At 42.5% G+C, this 16,901-nt stretch overlaps 1 protein-coding gene across 1 annotated transcript in view; it reads left to right on the forward strand.

Annotated features, from left to right (window-relative positions):
* The first annotated feature begins 13,982 nt into the window (after nucleotides 1-13,982).
* CPPED1 (calcineurin like phosphoesterase domain containing 1) overlaps nucleotides 13,983-16,901 on the forward strand; it is a 119,979-nt gene continuing 117,060 nt past the window's right edge. Inside the window, exon 1 of the mRNA XM_090276994.1 lies at nucleotides 13,983-14,178. Coding sequence (XP_090133120.1) covers nucleotides 14,109-14,178 — 70 coding nt within the window. The 5' untranslated portion in view covers nucleotides 13,983-14,108. The remainder of the gene's footprint in view (nucleotides 14,179-16,901) is intronic.

Genomic DNA, 16,901 nt, shown 5'->3' on the forward strand with positions numbered 1-16,901 from the left:
ACCCATTACTTCCTTGCTTTCTTTCACCCTTCACCCTTCAGGGCCTCTGGCATGAAAATGAAATGTTCTATTAGTACTAGATTTCCATGAAACGGATGGGAAACGCCTTATTCTATATGACTTTGAGTAACTTATTTAAAAGTGCAGATCCTCTGTTCCCTCATTTGTGAAATGGGAAAAGTTATAATAGCCTTCTCATTGGGTTGCTCTGAGGACAAAAGGAGCACCATCTGCTAGCCATCCCCATAGTTACTACATTGTTCCTAGATTCCTTGAAATCTGACACCCATTCCTTCTAGATACTTCTTTTGACTCCATTACCCTGCACTATCTCTGTCCATCTAAACTTCCCCTTTTCTGCCTCCTTTATTGCTTTTCAGCTTCCTCCTGTCCTTAATCTTGACCATGGCTGCGCATCCCTGGTTCTCTGCTCTTCTGTTTCTACACTTACACCCATGGTGTTTCTCAAAGGTTTAGCTTACACTTTTACTCATGTGGTCCCCAAATTTGTACCCCTAACTCTGACTTATCACTGACTTGTATTTCCAATTGTATATAAAGGTAAAATATACATTTGTTGAACTGAAAGGGAATTTAGAGAGTCTCTACCTAGCGGGTCTCAAACTCAATTGCCTAAGGGAGACCAGGAACGTAACTTAAATGTGAAGCAGCCTTGGTATAGATGGCAAAAGACAACTGATATTTGGCCTCAGTTTCAGGAAGAATATGGGGCATGGTAGAGATTGTGGGAAAACTGGGGACCACATGTCATTGTCCAGTCTAAAGGGGGCAGTGGACGCTCAGTTTTAACCAACAGCAGGAGGCGGAAATCTGGGCTTTCGTGTAAAATGTTCCAATGTTGAAACGTTGGTAGCTAATTAAAATGTAAAACCTTATGCAGAATAAACAAACCACATCTGTCACCAGTTTGCTTACTTTGGTTTAACGCAATGCCCTCAATTTTAAAAAACCAAGTACCTGGGGCCCAGAGGGGCATATGATTGATTCGTTGTTAAGATCTGACTTAGTCATGACCAGATTCTAGGTTTCCTCATTCCAAATTTCCTCATATTATCTTTATGCAAAACTAACTCATTATCTTTTCTTTTTCTTTCCCAAGCTGGCTCTCCCTTTCAACTAACCTGTTTCTGAGAGTGGATCCAATTTTTCTTCTGTTTTCTCAGGCTAGAAGCCCAAGCCTTGGGATCCTGTGTGTGTTACAGTCCCTGAATTCATTTTGTTACAGGCCCTCTCTTTCATAGCGCATCTGTCTGGCATTTTTTCTGTTCCATTTTGACGGCCAGAACCTAACATTTAGCCAGTCCAGGTTTCAGTTGCCCACTTCCTGTCAATTCCTTCCAAACAGAAGGATGGTCTCTCTGTCTTTAGTCAATTTCTCTGCCTGGCCCCACCTAACCAGTCTTAGTTCCTGTTCTTCCCACAGGTGCATTTCTTCCCCTCCCTTCCTTTGTCGGCTCACCTAGCTTGTTACCTACGCTCACCTCTAGGGGAGCTCAAAAGCCCCCTCCCTTACCTCTAGCTGACTTTGTTGACCAAGGTCAACTGGACTATATTAAGGGGTGAAGCTTTCATACAAAATTAGAAGTAAATTCTGGTTTTTCCTTCTCTTGAAAACATTCTAGCTCGATATATCTATTATTAATACTAACAATAATGACAGTCACAACAGGTACCATTTTTGAGAGCTGACCATGGGCAAGTTAAGGTGTTTTTCCTACAGTTTCTCATTTACTTCTCCCCAAACCTCTATGAAGTAGTCTGTTTTGAAGATGAGACACTATGTCTCAGACAGACTTGGGGACTTGCCTGAGGTCATAGGCTAGTCAGTGATGAAGCTGAGATGCTACCCAGGTCTGTCTCCTCCATCTGCACATAATGTTCCCTACAGCCCAGTGTAATTTCTGGGGGGGAGGGGGGGGTGGGGAGGGCATGTATAACTTCTTTTTATCTTTCATACTGCCTCAGTTTTCTCATATCTCAAATGGCAATAATAGAAATCTGTACTCGTTTCCTAGGGCTGTCATAACAAATATAATATGAGGAACTTTGGAGTGAGGAAACCTAGATTCTGGTTATGACTAAGCCAAATGTTCACAATGAATCAATCATATTCCCCCTCTGGGATCCAGGTACTTGGTTTTTTAAAATTGAGGGCATTGCATTAAATGTTACTGCAGCAAAGAGCTGTAATGTTCACTTGCTGTTCACCCAATTCAGGTAGTTGGCCTCATCTTAGAGTCTAGACAAGTAGTTCTCCATCCCTGCTACATACCAGAATCATCTGGGGCATTTTTTAAGACCAAACCTTAGATCTCACCCAAGACATATTCAACATCAGAAACCCCAGAGTGAAGTCTGGGAATGGATATGCTTAAAAGCTCTCCACGTGATTGATCTAACCTGCAGCTGGGGTTGAGAACCACTTATTGAGAATAATGTGGTCAGAGTCCCAAGAAATCCACACAATGTGTTTGGGTGCTTTTGGATACAGCCCTTATTTTTCCAGAACATTAGCTCAGTGAAAAACTGAGCTAGTGCTTTGGGAAGATAAAAACCAGTAAGACTTGTCAGATTCAGAAGTGAGTCCAGTCATTCTTTCTTGTGGGAAACAAAGCATTGTTACAACATTAGCAAACAGGATTTGCTTTCAACCAAACAGTGCCCAGCACGACAAAGATGGAAAAATAAAATAAGAGGCAGGGCTGAGTGTGCCTATAGTGTTTGCCAACAAAACTAATGGCTATCACTTTGGTCTTGAGCCTCTAATAGCAGAAATGTCACCCAGAGAGGGCCAGGAATCGACTGCAGTTACTTTACACGGACACACGACAAATTAAAGCAAAGCACAATGCAAGAGGCAGGCGTTGAAGTATGCAAAATTTTGTTATGGTTGTCATCATTCACTGCAAACTGATCCAATACTGGAACATACGGAGAAACAACAGAATTTTAAAACTGCTCTCAAGACTCCCTGCATTAGTGAGTTTAATTGAGAATCAAATTCAGTTCAATTTGACATGTATTGATTGAGGGCTTCTTATGTATCAGACACTATTCTGGACACTTGGTGTCTTTCAGTGGAGATATACATACAGATATCTAGCTACCTGTTTATCTGTCTGTCTCTTGGGAAACTTACTTCTCTGCAAGGAGCTTAAATTATACACTAAATATACAATTGAGTTGAAATGATTGGAGATTTAAGGAGAACTCTTATTCTTGTTGGAAAAGGGAAAAATAATTTTTCACAACCCAAACTAAGTAACTGTGAAATATTTAAATGCTTCAGGAAGCTGAGTCCACTATTCAGATGAAGAAAATGAAGATTAGAAAGTCAAAGTGAGCTCCTGCAATCATACCAGAATGTTATTTATGAATGGTGTTAAGCAATGTAGAGAAGTTCCAAACGAAAATAAATGGATGAATAAAAGCCTAAGTGAGGAAATTGAATTCAAATTTCTGGATGAAAAAGGATTGAAATAATTAGTATAATCTGCTTCAAAGGCTAAGAACTTTATAATTAGGAATTCTTTCGGTTGTTCATTGTCCTCATAACAATCCTGTATGTGCCTTTGGGCAGAAAAACAGGAGTAACAGGCAGGGTTCCTTAGCTGCAAGTTGCTCATTGCATTTCTAAAACAGCGCTAGACATTTCTGCAATGATGGGGATATCCCATATCTTTGCTGTCCAATATGATAGCCACTGGCCAGATGAAAATATGGATGCCCAGTTATATTTGAATTTCAGGTAAACAACAAATGATTTTTTCATATAAGTATGCTAGGGCATACTTTATCTGAAACGCAACTTTAACTGTCCTGTGTTTTTTCCTCTAACTCTGCTCATCCTATTCACATGTGACTATTGAGCACTTGAAATATGCCTAGAGTGACTAAGAAATTGTGGTTTTAATTTTATTTAATTTTGGCAAGTTTAAGTAGCCACATGTGGCAAGTGGCTGCTGTAATCGTCAGTCAGCTTGATCTAAAGTAACAGGGTACATGAAAGGACTTATGCCAGCATGAGATTTCACTGGGGACAGACAGTTTTTAAACTCAGATTCTCCATTCCAGGTTCTGAATGTGAGGAAGAATTGCCTCAGTACACAAGAAGCCCGAGTGCACTGCAATACTAGGAGGTCTTCAGTGGTTTATTTTAAATTATAATGACTACAATGATAACAAGCAATTTATTGAGCAATTATTATGTGCTAAGATACACACTTTAAATATTCCATGATCCTGAATCCCGCCAACAATTTTGTCAGTAAAAATCTGTAGGTAATTATTATCCCCCACTTTATGGGTGATGAAAACAAAACTCAGAGAGGTTAAGTGACTTGTCTAAGTGCACAGAGGTAATAAGTACAATAGAATAAGTGAGTTTAAATTCAGATCATAAGACTGACCAACCTAGTCTCTAAAAGATTATGATTTTCAAAGCCAAGACTTAAGAAACTCTTAAAGCCAAATGGTGGGCCACAAGGAGGATTGATATAGATCTAAAGAGTACCAAATGGTCATGGAAATTGACCATGAGAGGCAGGAAGAGGTTATAAAGAGGAATCTTGGCTTTGCAACTTTTGGTAAATGGTGGGACAACTCCAGCCAAGGTACTGAGCTTCCTTAAGGCTTTATGATCTCATTTTTTAAATGAGATGAAATTTCATTTTGTTTGTGGAAAAAAAGGAGAGAATATGCATGAAATGCCTTGGCAGACACTCATAAAGAACAATTATATGCGATAACATACATAAGTTATGTTTTCTCTAATAATGAAAACAAAGCTTATAAGTTATACAACTCACCTAAGAGAGATGCAATGATGTCTAAAGGGTCTCAAGGAGCTGATTTAACTTTCATGTTGAAGAACATAGTTCTACCTGGGATATATCAGAAATTTCTCTAGCATCTTGACAAGGAAGAAAAATATGAAAGTCTTGTTAACATCAAGTCTGTGACAATATCATTAAATCAGTAATTAAAAAAGAACTCATGGGGGGGGGGTCTTAAGCACACATGACACTTTGACCTGGTCAAATCTATTTATTTCCACTTAAAAAAAAAAAGATCAAATGTATAGAACTGACATCTTTGTGGAATTCTCTTTGCCCTGGCCGTATGCCAGCCCCTAGTCACTCATTCCTAAGTTTCACCTGAAGAAGTTCTGGTCAGGACAGGGTAAAGGTAAGTGACATGTGGTGCCCACATTGCTTAGTAATTACATTGTGCTTTCACATTTGCATGTATCTCAAGTGTGCTCCGTGAGAATACCATCCTTCACTGGAGAATGATAATACCATCTTGAATTATGAGACCAACTCTGGGACTCCAACACTTCCAGAGAAGACCTGATAGTCTGTATTAGTCATAGTTCTCCAAAGGAACAGAGACAATGGAAAGTGTAGATACGGAGAAAGATGGCATGTCCCAAATCTGCAAGGTGGGCCAACAGGCTGGAGACCCAAGAAGAGCCACTGCTGCATTTCAAATCCAAAGGCTTTCAGCTGGCTGAATTCCCTCTTGCTGGGGGGAGGTCTTTCTTTTGTTTTATCCAGACCTTCAACTGATTGGATGAGGCCCACCTCATTATGGAGGGCAATCTGCTTTACTGACAGTCCATTGATTTAAATGTAAATCTCATTCAGAAAACATCCTCACAGAAACATCCAGAATAATGCTTGACCAAACGTCTGGCACCGGGGGCCAGCCAAGTTGACACATAAATTAACTACCGCACAGTCTAACCAGGAATGACTCTGCCCATCAAAGTAAAGCCCAAAAAGTTTACCCTAAATGAGACCTCAGGCTCTTAGGTCAAGCCTACTAGCTCAAGTCCATAAGCCAACCTGCCTAATAATCCTAACAACCTTTGTTATCCAGTTTCACAAATCTGGACAGATGAGAAGTAAGGGAGGGAGGGAGGTCTAACTAGAGGCAGATGCCAGAAATAGGAGGAAGGGACAGCTCACAACCTGCCAGTGAGGAAGAAACAGAAGATCTATAAAAAGTAGATAGAATATAAAAGCTCAGCTGCCTAGGGCCTTGGAGTGTTACAACAAATTGTTCTGCTTGCTCCATGGAATGAGGCTTAAATACAGGCCAGTACAGCAACTGATGTTCTTAATAATATACCTGGGTCTCTAATTAACAACACATTTTGATTAGTTGTTACAAGGGGTGGGATGAAAGTAAAAGGGCAGTTTTTAAATGGGGGTAGGGCATGATAATCACTAGCTGATATGCTCTCCCTCCTCTCAACTGCTCACTTATATATGGGGAATGTACTCAGTTATCTGTTGGCTATTTTTTTTCAATTAACCTTTCTCCTTTTCTCAGGACTATGGTATTCTGATCTCATTTTAGAGGATCTGTGCATTCTATTCTCAAGCATGTGGGGGGCAGGGGGGAGATCCTATCACTCATCTCCTACCAGGCAAATATCCTGGTAGTAGTTTGCTGGAAAAGAAAGGAATACTTTATTTAAAAAAATTTTTTTAAGTATATTTTATTGATTATGTTGTTACAGTACTTCCATTTTTTTTCCCCCTTTGCTCCCCTCTGCCCAGTACTCCCTTTCCCTCCAGCAATCCCACCCCACTTAGTTCATGTCTGTGGGTTGTGCATATAAGCTCTTTGGCTTCACCTTTTCCTATGTTATTCTTAACTTCCCCCTGTCTATTTTGTACCAACCGATTATGCTTCTTAGTCACTGCACCATTTCCCTATTTCTCTCCCTCCCCCTCCCAGCTGATAACCCTCCAAATGATCCCCATACCTATGATTCAGTTCCTATTCTGGTTTGCTTAGTTGGATTTTATTTTTATTTTTTAGATTCAGTTGTTGATAGTTGTGAGTTTGTTGTCATTTTGGTGTTCATAGTTTTGATATTCTTCTTCTTAAGTTAATCCCTTTGACATTTCATATAATAATGGCTTGATTATAATGAACTCCTTCAGCTTCACCTTGTCTGGGAAGCACTTCATCTGCCCTTCCATTCTAAATGATAACTTTGCTGGATAGAGTAATCTCGGTTGCACGTTGCCTTTCATCATATTGGATACTGCTTGCCAATCCCTTCCTGCCTGCAAAGTGTCCTCTGAGGAATCAGCTGATAGTCCTATAGGCACCTCCTGTAGGCAACTCTCTGCCCCTCTCTTGCTGCTCCCAGGACTCTGTCTTTATCTTTCACCTTTGGCATCTCAGTCATGATGTGTCCTGGTGTGGGCCCCTCTGGGTCCAGCTCACCTGGGACCCTCTGTGCTTCCCAGACCTGTATGTCCATCTCCTTCACAGAATTTGGGAAGTTTTCCTCATTATTTTCAATTCTTGCTTCCTTGTTCTTCACTGGTTGACTGTTTTTTTTTTTCCTGTGTTCCAAGTCATTGATTTGAACCCCGGTTTCCTTCCCTTCACCATTGGTTTTGTGTGGATTTTCCTTCATTTCACTTAGCATAACCTTCACTTCTTCTCTTATGAGTTTGCCGTACTCAAGTATATCTGTCAATCCTGTGAGCATCTTTATCACCAGTGTTATGAATTCTGCATCTGTTAGGTTGTCTATCTCCTCATCTGTGAGGTTGGCTATCTCCTCGTTGCTTAGTTCTCCCACTGGAACCTTGATCCGTTTCCCCTTTTGGACTATACTTCTCTGTCTCCTCATTCTGATAGGCTCCTGTGTTTGTTTGCCTCCGCATCCCAGGTAGAGCTGTGGCTCCTGTTATGTTGTAAGGGGTGGAGCCTTAGGTATTCGTCAGTACAGGGCGACCTGTTTCACCACGTTGTGGTGCTATATGTGGGGATGGGTCCGAGAGGGAACAATACTGCCTGCCCAGCACTCTCCCCTTTTCCAGGCACCTCTCCCACTTCTGCACCGAACTGGTGCCTCTTCAGCTGCTGCCCTGGCTGTCATTCCCAGAGCGAGTGGGTCTGCGGACGTTCTAGGACCATGGGGGCCCTTTAAAAAAGCAGACTCTGCTGAGAGACCAGCAGTTTCTGCTTCCACCCCAACCCCCACTGGTCTGCAGTCAGAAGCAATGAGGCTTGATTTTCCCCGGTGCTGGAACGGTGAGCTGCTAGGACTGGTGAGGAGCTGGGGATGCTCCCCGGGTGTCCCTCCTGACTTTTTAAAACATGTTACTGCACTTTCCTCCAGCCTGCCACTGCTGCTGCTGCTGCCGCCGCCACCACACTGCATCCTCCCGCCCCGGCTCCGCCCCTCCTACCTATCTAGATGAGTATTTCTTTTTTATATCTTTGTTTGCTGGACTTCCCTGTAGTTTGATTTTCTGGAACTTCTGGTTGTTTCTAGTTTTGATGTAGTTGTATTTCTTCTTAGTGGTGGAGGGAGACGCAGCGTGTCTGTCTACGCCTCCATTTTGGTCGGAAGTCTAGGAATCCTTTATTTAATGGCAAGTTTGTGCCTAAAATATCTGGGTAAAAATGTAAGGGGAAAGAAAAAGTCAGAGTATGACATCAAAAATAGCTACTTAAATATTTGTCATTATAATTACTACATAGATTAAAGGACTGAAAATAACACAATAACAAAAATATGTTCACAGTGCTGACTATTATCACCAAGGTCTTTGGAAACAACAGCAAGATTCTGCCTCAAACTCCCTTCCCTCTTAGACACCCAAAGAAAAATCGCCCTGTTACTCTCTGCCAGCTTAGTTCAAGGTTGCACCAGGAGCCTCTGTTCCCACCCAAAAGTATCATAAATGTAGGTGGCTTAGGTGGTCTCCAGTCACTGTCTAACTGCTGGCATCTTTCGAAGTCTGTGCCACCAGGCGTCCATTCACAGGCCTGTACTGGTCGCCACCATTGGCAGGCCTGCTGGTGACTGTTGACACGTACTTCACCCTCCCTCCACTGCTCAGGGAAGGGGAAAGAACCAATTGCCTTTTTGCTTTCCAGCATGCTCCGTTTATAAGTTCTCTTACAGAATCCCATGCATGCCAAAAGCCAATGGGATGTCCAGCCTTCCAACCAATGAGGGCCAGTGTCAGCTATATTTGTCTTTTCCCCTCTTCTGGCTGCCATGTTTAGTAAGGGGGCAAAGTCTTTAGTCACACATGTGCAGCTCAAATCCCTCCCCCATTTCCAGGGGTGTGTGTCCCCCTATTACATTTTGGGTGAAATTGATAGCATTCTTCTAAGGGTGGTTATGTAGCTTAAATAGATCTAAACATGTCCCTTACCCTTTTGACCTTGCTTCAGAGAGCAGCACATATCCAAATTGGCACTGTAGTAATGCAAGGGAATGTTTGCTGGGGCTCCTGAGAAATAGAGACTTCCCCTCTCTCTGTACTAGGTGGTGTTTCATGAGTATGTGGTCTAGAAGTGCTATCATCATTTTCCTCCTGTGAAAGGGGGAGCCTGGGGCTTCCAAGTGATGAGATGGAGTCCTCTGTGAAGATTAATATAAAGCCAAAATTACAAAAGGCAGAGAGGTTAAATGGAGAGAAGTTGTACTCTTATAACATCATATAAACAGCTGGGTCAAACTTCACCTGAAGCTGTTTGGAGTTTTTATTTATACATGCCAATGGATTCCCCCCCATACACACTTTTTTTCCCTGATTAAGCCAATTTGAACTATTTTTAGTTATTTTCAATGAAATGATACTGGCTAATATAATAGATGACACCTGAATAGAATCTTGAAAGAAGGGTAAAATTTTGACCAGAAAAGAATGAGTTAAGCATATTTCAACAACAACAGTAATAACAATAATATTAACAATATCAACTACAGCAAAAACTATCAACCACTCACCTAGTATGCTCCAGAAACTGCCCAGAGCTTCATTTACTTGTCACAAAAAACATATGAGTTTGGAGCTTCATTTGAGATGAACCTCAGATTGATTAAGTGACTTGCCCAAGGTCATACAGCTTGTTACCTGGACAGAACAGGTTAACCTGATGTTCAGGAATATGCTCTTTTCATGTTGCCTGTCTGCCTCCTCTAATCTTCCAGGCAGACAGCTGAAGAGTCTACGTGTTGTAAGACTATAGTCAGAGGGGAGTGGAATCACTGATGTGTACAGTGATAAGGGGAGAATAGGACAGTCATTGTGGTTCAAAGGTCACTGGACTCAGTGGTGGGCAAGTTGTAGTTGCAGCCATTACTACTGTCAACACACAAAATGTCCAAACCTATAGAGAATTTTTATAAGAATTTATTTCAGCCAAAATGATGACATGTCAGCGAGCAAGATCTCAAATGCTCTAGAGAGTAACAGTTTTGCAGCTTCTTTTATGCATTTGAAATTAAGGAGGGAACTAAGGAAGATTACATGGAGGTGGGTGAAAGCAAGGCGGGCGATTTGGCAGTGATCCCCACCCTTTTTGGCACCAGGGACCAGTTTTGTGGAGACAATTTTTCCACAGACTTGCGTGGGGAGGGATGGTTTCGGGATGATCCAAGTGCATTACATTCGAGCTCACCTCCTGCTGTGCGGTCCTGTTCCTAACAGGCCCAGACAGGTACCGGTTTGTGGCCTGGAACTGGTCCATGGCCCAGAAGTTGGCAACCCCTGGATTACAGGATATTTAACAAGAATTTGTTCTCTCTTGAGGGCTAATACCCTCTTTGAGGGGTAAGACTTTTGGTATTCAAAGGTGTGTTAACCTAGATGTACAAGAACAATGGAGAGGGCTGACTTAAAAGCTTTTACTAAAGAAGTTGTATCTTTGAGGCATGACTACCCACCATGACCTGCCCAGTTAGGAATTTATGACTAAATCACTGTGCAGCTACTTCCATATAACCCCCTTTTTGTTCAAATGTATCATTCCCAACCATGCAAAGGGCTGAGGGATAAGAGCAGAGTCCTATGAAAAGAATGAAGGAGACTTAGTTTAGATCAGAAGAGTATGCAAGTATGTAGGGCAAGGCCTTTCCATGAAAGTGTGATGTAAGCAGAGGCATTGATGTTCAAGTGAGCAGATACAGTCTAAGCAGAAGGAACCACATATGCAAAGAGGCAAACAGACTGTGTGTTTAAGGAACTGAAAGAGAACATGTGGCTGCAAAATTAGTGGGTGAGAGAGACAGGGGAACTCAAGAGTCAAAATTTTTAACTGTAATTATAGTTAATAGGCTTAAGTGAAAGCTGGGACCACAGCTCTTATCTGATTAACCTTTTTTTCCAAAACCACAAGTACCTACCTTTTTCTTCTCCTTATAAAGAGGTCAGCTTGAGATGAAATGTGAACATGGTTTTTAGGGTACATAACCTGCCATCTTCTCAGATCACTGGCATCTGAATAAAGCACCCATAAAGATTCAATTCTTGTCTCTACTTATTGGTTCTGGTAGTGACACCCAGCACGAATACTGACTTTTCCGGTTTCAAGATGTAGGCAGGGGCTGGATTTTGCAGGGCCTTTAGGCCACTATTGGAACTTTTGATTCTCATTTACTCATTTCCTTTTCAAACATTTCCAGAGAATCCTCCACTGGGCCAGGCCCTCTCCAGGGAATAGGGATAGTGATTAATAATAATGAAAATGATAATGGCTAATATTCATTGACTACTACTTACCACTGGCTGTTATTAGTTTCTAACCTTCCAACCCTATGCTGGGAGGTTAAAAACTAAAAAATTTTAGTTAGAAACTAATTAATTTTCAAGATCATACTACCAGCAAGTGATAACAGGCAGTCTGACTCAAAACTCCTAGGCACTTATACTCTTAATGTGAGGGAGTGTAAGAAACAACACAAAGAGAATTTTTATGAGTTTATTTGAGCTAACCTGATGACATATACCAGAGAGCAAGATCACACGTGCATTTGAAATTCAGGAGTGAATATAAGGAAGATTATATGAAAGTGGGAGAAAGCAAGATGGGATTGGATTACAGAATAGTTAACAAGATTACATGCTCTTGAGGAGGGCTACTTCAAAAGTGTGTTAACCTAGATACATAGAAAAGATAAAGCTTATACATGCTTCCCTGGGGCATGACCTACCACCATGACCTGACCGTTTAGGAATTTAAGATCAGATCACTGTGTGAAGTTATTTTCCATATGTTAGGGATAAAGAAGCAAGCCAGTGACTCTCAAACCAGTAGTAGATATTTTGGAAAAGAGGTCAGGTAATGACATTCCACAGCTCCTCACACCTATCTCTGGGATCAAAAGGAAGAAAATTGTCATTGCCAAACACAGAAAAATGGGAGGATGTAGCTAGATAACTTCACAAATAGGTTGAAAAATAGACCTTTAACTAGATTACCCTTAGTTAATCACACCCTGAGTTAAGTAGTTAATTGCCTTAGATTGTGAACCCGGATTAACCAGTAATGGAGAAACAGGGGAGAAAGAGAGGTGAGGGGTAGCTAATCACATTAGGGAGGGGGAGATAATCGCATTAGTATAAACCAGTTTTCTTTGTCTATTTAGCATGCACATGCTCCTGGCTGGAGGTGTGCCTGACTCTGCAGACTTGTGAATAAACGCCTCACTTCGCTGCTGAAGTCCTGAGTCCTGGTGATTTATTGTGAGCGTTTCTCACACATAGAACCCCCTTTTCTTTCATCCACAGGAGGAAGAAACTTTTCTCTACCCTCAAAGTTCTTTTGTCTGGTCTAATAATCAAATAAACATGAGACAGATTAGCAAGAGAAAATGACCAAATTTAATTGCATGTTTACATATGGGAACCCCTTATACATGAAAGATTTTAAAACAGCAAGGGAAAAGGAGGTATATGATATTCTGAGCAAAGGATTACTTTGCAGCTTCAGAGGGGAGGAAGGTAATTGCAGGACAATAAGAGAGCAGATGTACAATAATTAATTAGAAGTTTGCCCTGCCCTATAGATAGGACATAAAAAGATTATTTCTTGTAATCTCTTATTGTGGGCAAGGCCCCTAATTCAAAGTCTTCTAGGTCATTAAGGGGGAAGACAGGTACAGAAATATCTCTTGATCCCACAGAGTCTTGGTTGCCCTTAGCTCAGAGGACTCTGCATACCACAGAGGCACATTTTGGGGTGACTGATTTCAAACTCCTACATTAACCACTATGATTTACTGCCTCTGGTCTAAAATTAGAGGACAGTCTTCCTGGTCAGTTTAGCCACCAAAACAGTGCTTCCGATGTAGGCGGCTAGTTTAGAAAAGAAATTTCCCAGACTTGGCAGAACATAAGAGTTCTTTAGGGGAGTTAAAAACAGACCCTTTTCCTTAAGATTTCGTTTCAGTAGGTCCACCCTGGAATTTGCAGTTTTAACAGGTTTGACAAACTCTGGCTTGTAGTTCAGTTCAGTGGTTTTTGCTGGACAGTTGAAGCTTTGCTACTTTTCTAGAAGAGAGTCACCTTGTGCAAGCTGCTTCACCTCTCTGAGCATCAGTTTCCCCATCTGACAGATGATGATAATGATGCAGCACCATTTCCTAGGGCTGTTATGTGGATTAAGTGAGCCTCTCGCAAAGCGCCTGGAGCAGTGTCTGATATGTAGTGAGCGATGATGATGATGATAATAATAGGATGGTGATGATGACAGGGAAGCCGAAGACGTCTGATGATTAAGTGTCATAGATCACAGCTGGTGGTTGGAGCACTGTAGTGAGACAGGGCTTAGTTTTTTTGACCTTAAGGCAGTGTTTCCAGATAAAATACAGGCGTCCCTTGAAATTGGAATTTCAGATAAACAACGAAATAAATTTTTAGCATGTGACCCCCTAAATAATGCATGGAACATGCTTATATTGTACTAAGCAGTCATTCGCCGCCTATTAAACCCGACAAGCCTATTTGAAGGGAAGGGCTAGTCCCCCACTTTAGCCCAGATAGCCCGCTGAGCACAAGGGTCCCAGAATGGGATCCCCTCTTTCCCGTCCCCCAACTCGCCAGGCGCCTCAGTCGATCCCGGAGGGGCCGCTCAAGCTTCCGCCCCGCCCAGGCAACCGTAGCGGCGCCCCGAGCAGCCGAGCCCGCAGGCCAGTCCTAAGGTCCCGCCCCGAGCAGAGGGTGCACCAGCGCCCGGCCAGCGGTTGGGCGGTGTGGAGTTGCGCTGCTCCCTCCCACGCAGTGTACTCAGGCAGGGCGAGAAATTCGCTCGTCATGTCCACGGCGGAGGAGGGGGGAGTTTTCCACAGAGCCCGGGGCAGGACCCTGGACGCGTTTTCCGCAGGTACTCGGGGAGGGGATGACTTCAGGGCTGCGGAACCTTGCGCTGGGGGAACCTTCAGTCTGGGTGCGCGTTACTCCAGCCGGACCCCAACGCGGGCCGCAGCCGGTGCCGGGGACCGATAAGGTCTGCACACCCCGCATGTGAAGGCTTCCACCGGAGCTACAGAGACAAGCGTGTCCGCGCCAGGAGGCCGGTTAGGAAGCCTCGCTGGCCTTGACCTAACTTCCCTTAGAGTAGAGAGGATAAGTTAGGCGGCAAAGCAGTTAATAGTAGCGTGGGCTCTGCAGTTGGTTTTGGTTTCCGCCCCTTGCCTAGGGCACGTTACTCAGCAAGTCTTAGCCTCAGTTTCCTCATCTGTAAAAGGGGAATAAAAACAGGTTTTGTGGAGCACTCAAGCATAAGCGTCTGGTGCATGTTAGATGCCGTTATTTTTATTATAGTTTTCACCATGATGTATTTTATAGGCTGTAGTCACGGTTATCTAGTATAATATGAGTCATTAGTAGCGCCCCTCAGAAAGGTAGAGAGGGAAGGCAGTCGAGTTGTGTTCGAGTTAAGTGCTTGGACTTTAGATTTAGATAATCTGCCTCGCAGAAATGGGTTTGTTAATGTTCTCATAGATAACATTAAACAGATTATTCTTTTAACAGACTGAAACTTCTTGAAACCCAGCGTCTGACACTGACTAGGTTCCAAGTGAATGTTGGCCCTGGAGCTGTAAGGCTAAAGGGAAGTCTTTCTCTTCTGGGTTCTCTCTGTGCTTTTTTCTGCCTGGAGTCAAATTCCCTCCTTTGCACTCACCGGTTTTGTAAACCAAGGGAAGTCACCGATGCCCTGTTAGATCTGGCGTGCGCTCACATATCTTGCTTCATGCTCCGTTCTTTCTCTTGCCCGGTTCTCCTGCCACATTCGTTTTCTTTAATGGCATTTGAAAGGGCCAACTGCAGTATCTCTTTCTCCTCAGGACCTTGGTGGTACTTGCCCTTCCCTGCTCTCATAGCTAATAACTAGGCTGGGGGCCCCGGCTCTTTCTCAGTCTTCACCTCTCATTTAAAGTTAAATCACTTCTCATGCTATATCTAAGGTAGGTTTCTCTTGTAATTCTGTCCTAAAACCTTGTTCTTTTCTTTCTTTGTAGTTCTTGGGGAGAGTGGCTGGAAGAGCATGTGGGGACCAAAAATAGAGCTGTGGTGGATTTGGAAAATACAGTCTGCTGTAATGCCCATTTTCTAAATATTTTAATATGCCTTTGGTCCAACATGAGATTTTGTATTTATTCATATTGATACAAGTAGCTCTAGTTCAGTCATTTCTCTGCTGGGCAGTAACTTTCCATTTATAAACGTATACTTTGTGCATTCTGTTGCTGGACATGCTGAGTATCTTCCCTTTTTCTCTCCAGATTACTTTCCCTTCTCCACCATGCTCTGGGAGGTTGACCTCTATGGGCTTCAGTAGACTTCTTGCCTTTTTGGCTTTCTCTTGGGTTCAGCCAATGGGTAGTCCCAACCAGAGAGCAAAGGAAGGGGGAACCAAAAGTCAGGGTGTTTATTCTTCCATTTTACTCCCTGTGGGGTTGCCTTGGACTGGCTATATGCCTTAGCTGAAGATCACTGCTTTCAGGATAGCCTTTCCTTTGGTACTTTCTTTTCAGATTTCGGTAACCACTTACTCCTTCCCTCCTTTTGGATGTAGGAGTGGCAACAGCTCTGCTTTTCTATATTGTGGCTACTAAACTGTCTTTTGTAGTTTTTCTACACTCAACTCTTCTAAACAATCTATTTTTAAACTCCCCTTTAATTATCTTAATTTTGAGTGTCCCAGCTACTTCCTGATATAATGGACATTGAGTTGTTTCTGTTTCTTATACTTGGTAACAGTGCTGTTGTGAACATTTTTGTATAAATCTTGTGGACATGTGGGGAAATCTTTCCAGGGCATATACCTAGGAACAAAGTTCTGGACTATAGGGTATAATCATCCCCAGCTTTACTAGATCTTGTCAAACTGCCTTCCAGAGCCCTGGCACCAATTTATACATCCACAAGCAGTAAATGAGAGTTCCTTGTTACTCTCTGAGATATCTCTTATTTTCAGTTCCAGATTATTTGTTAGGTTCCAATAGCAAGCTACATGTCCTCTGGGGATCATAATCTAGGCACAGAGCCGTGGTACAAAAAACTAATTCTTGTCAACTGGTGGGCTTGTAGGCCACCGCAGTAGGAAGAGTCGGGATATTAAGTATTGGTCCTGGGTGATGGTGGGTCTGTTAAAATGGAATAAGGAGTGGGATCATGTTCGATGGGATTGGTTTGGGAAGTAATGTCTTCGAGGTACCATCAAGAAATAATGAAAAAAATTGGAACTATTGTAACAATATAATCAATAAAATACACTTTAAGAAAAAAAAGAAATAATGATGCAGCTTATGGGGTGTGGTGCACATCTGGGGATGAAAGTGTCAGTTCCACCCACAGCGAGGAGAAGAGGTATTGTTGCTGTAGGAGCCCATGCATTGCTAAGGGGAAGAGTGAGGAGTAGTGGACAGTGTGTGTCTCTGTGTGCATAATCTTAGAGTATGCCAGTGTTTAGGGGCCAGGAAGAAGAAAATGATATGCTGAAGGGCTCAGAGCAGAAAACAACCAGAAATTTAAAAGATTATTTTTAGAGAGAGGGGAAAGGAGGGAGAAAGGGAGAGCGACCTTTCACTTTGCAGGATGACG

This window comes from Furipterus horrens, unplaced genomic scaffold (assembly GCF_987537825.1).
Source record: "Furipterus horrens unplaced genomic scaffold, mFurHor1.1.pri manual_scaffold_5, whole genome shotgun sequence".
Classification (NCBI taxonomy): Eukaryota; Metazoa; Chordata; class Mammalia; order Chiroptera; family Furipteridae; genus Furipterus; species Furipterus horrens.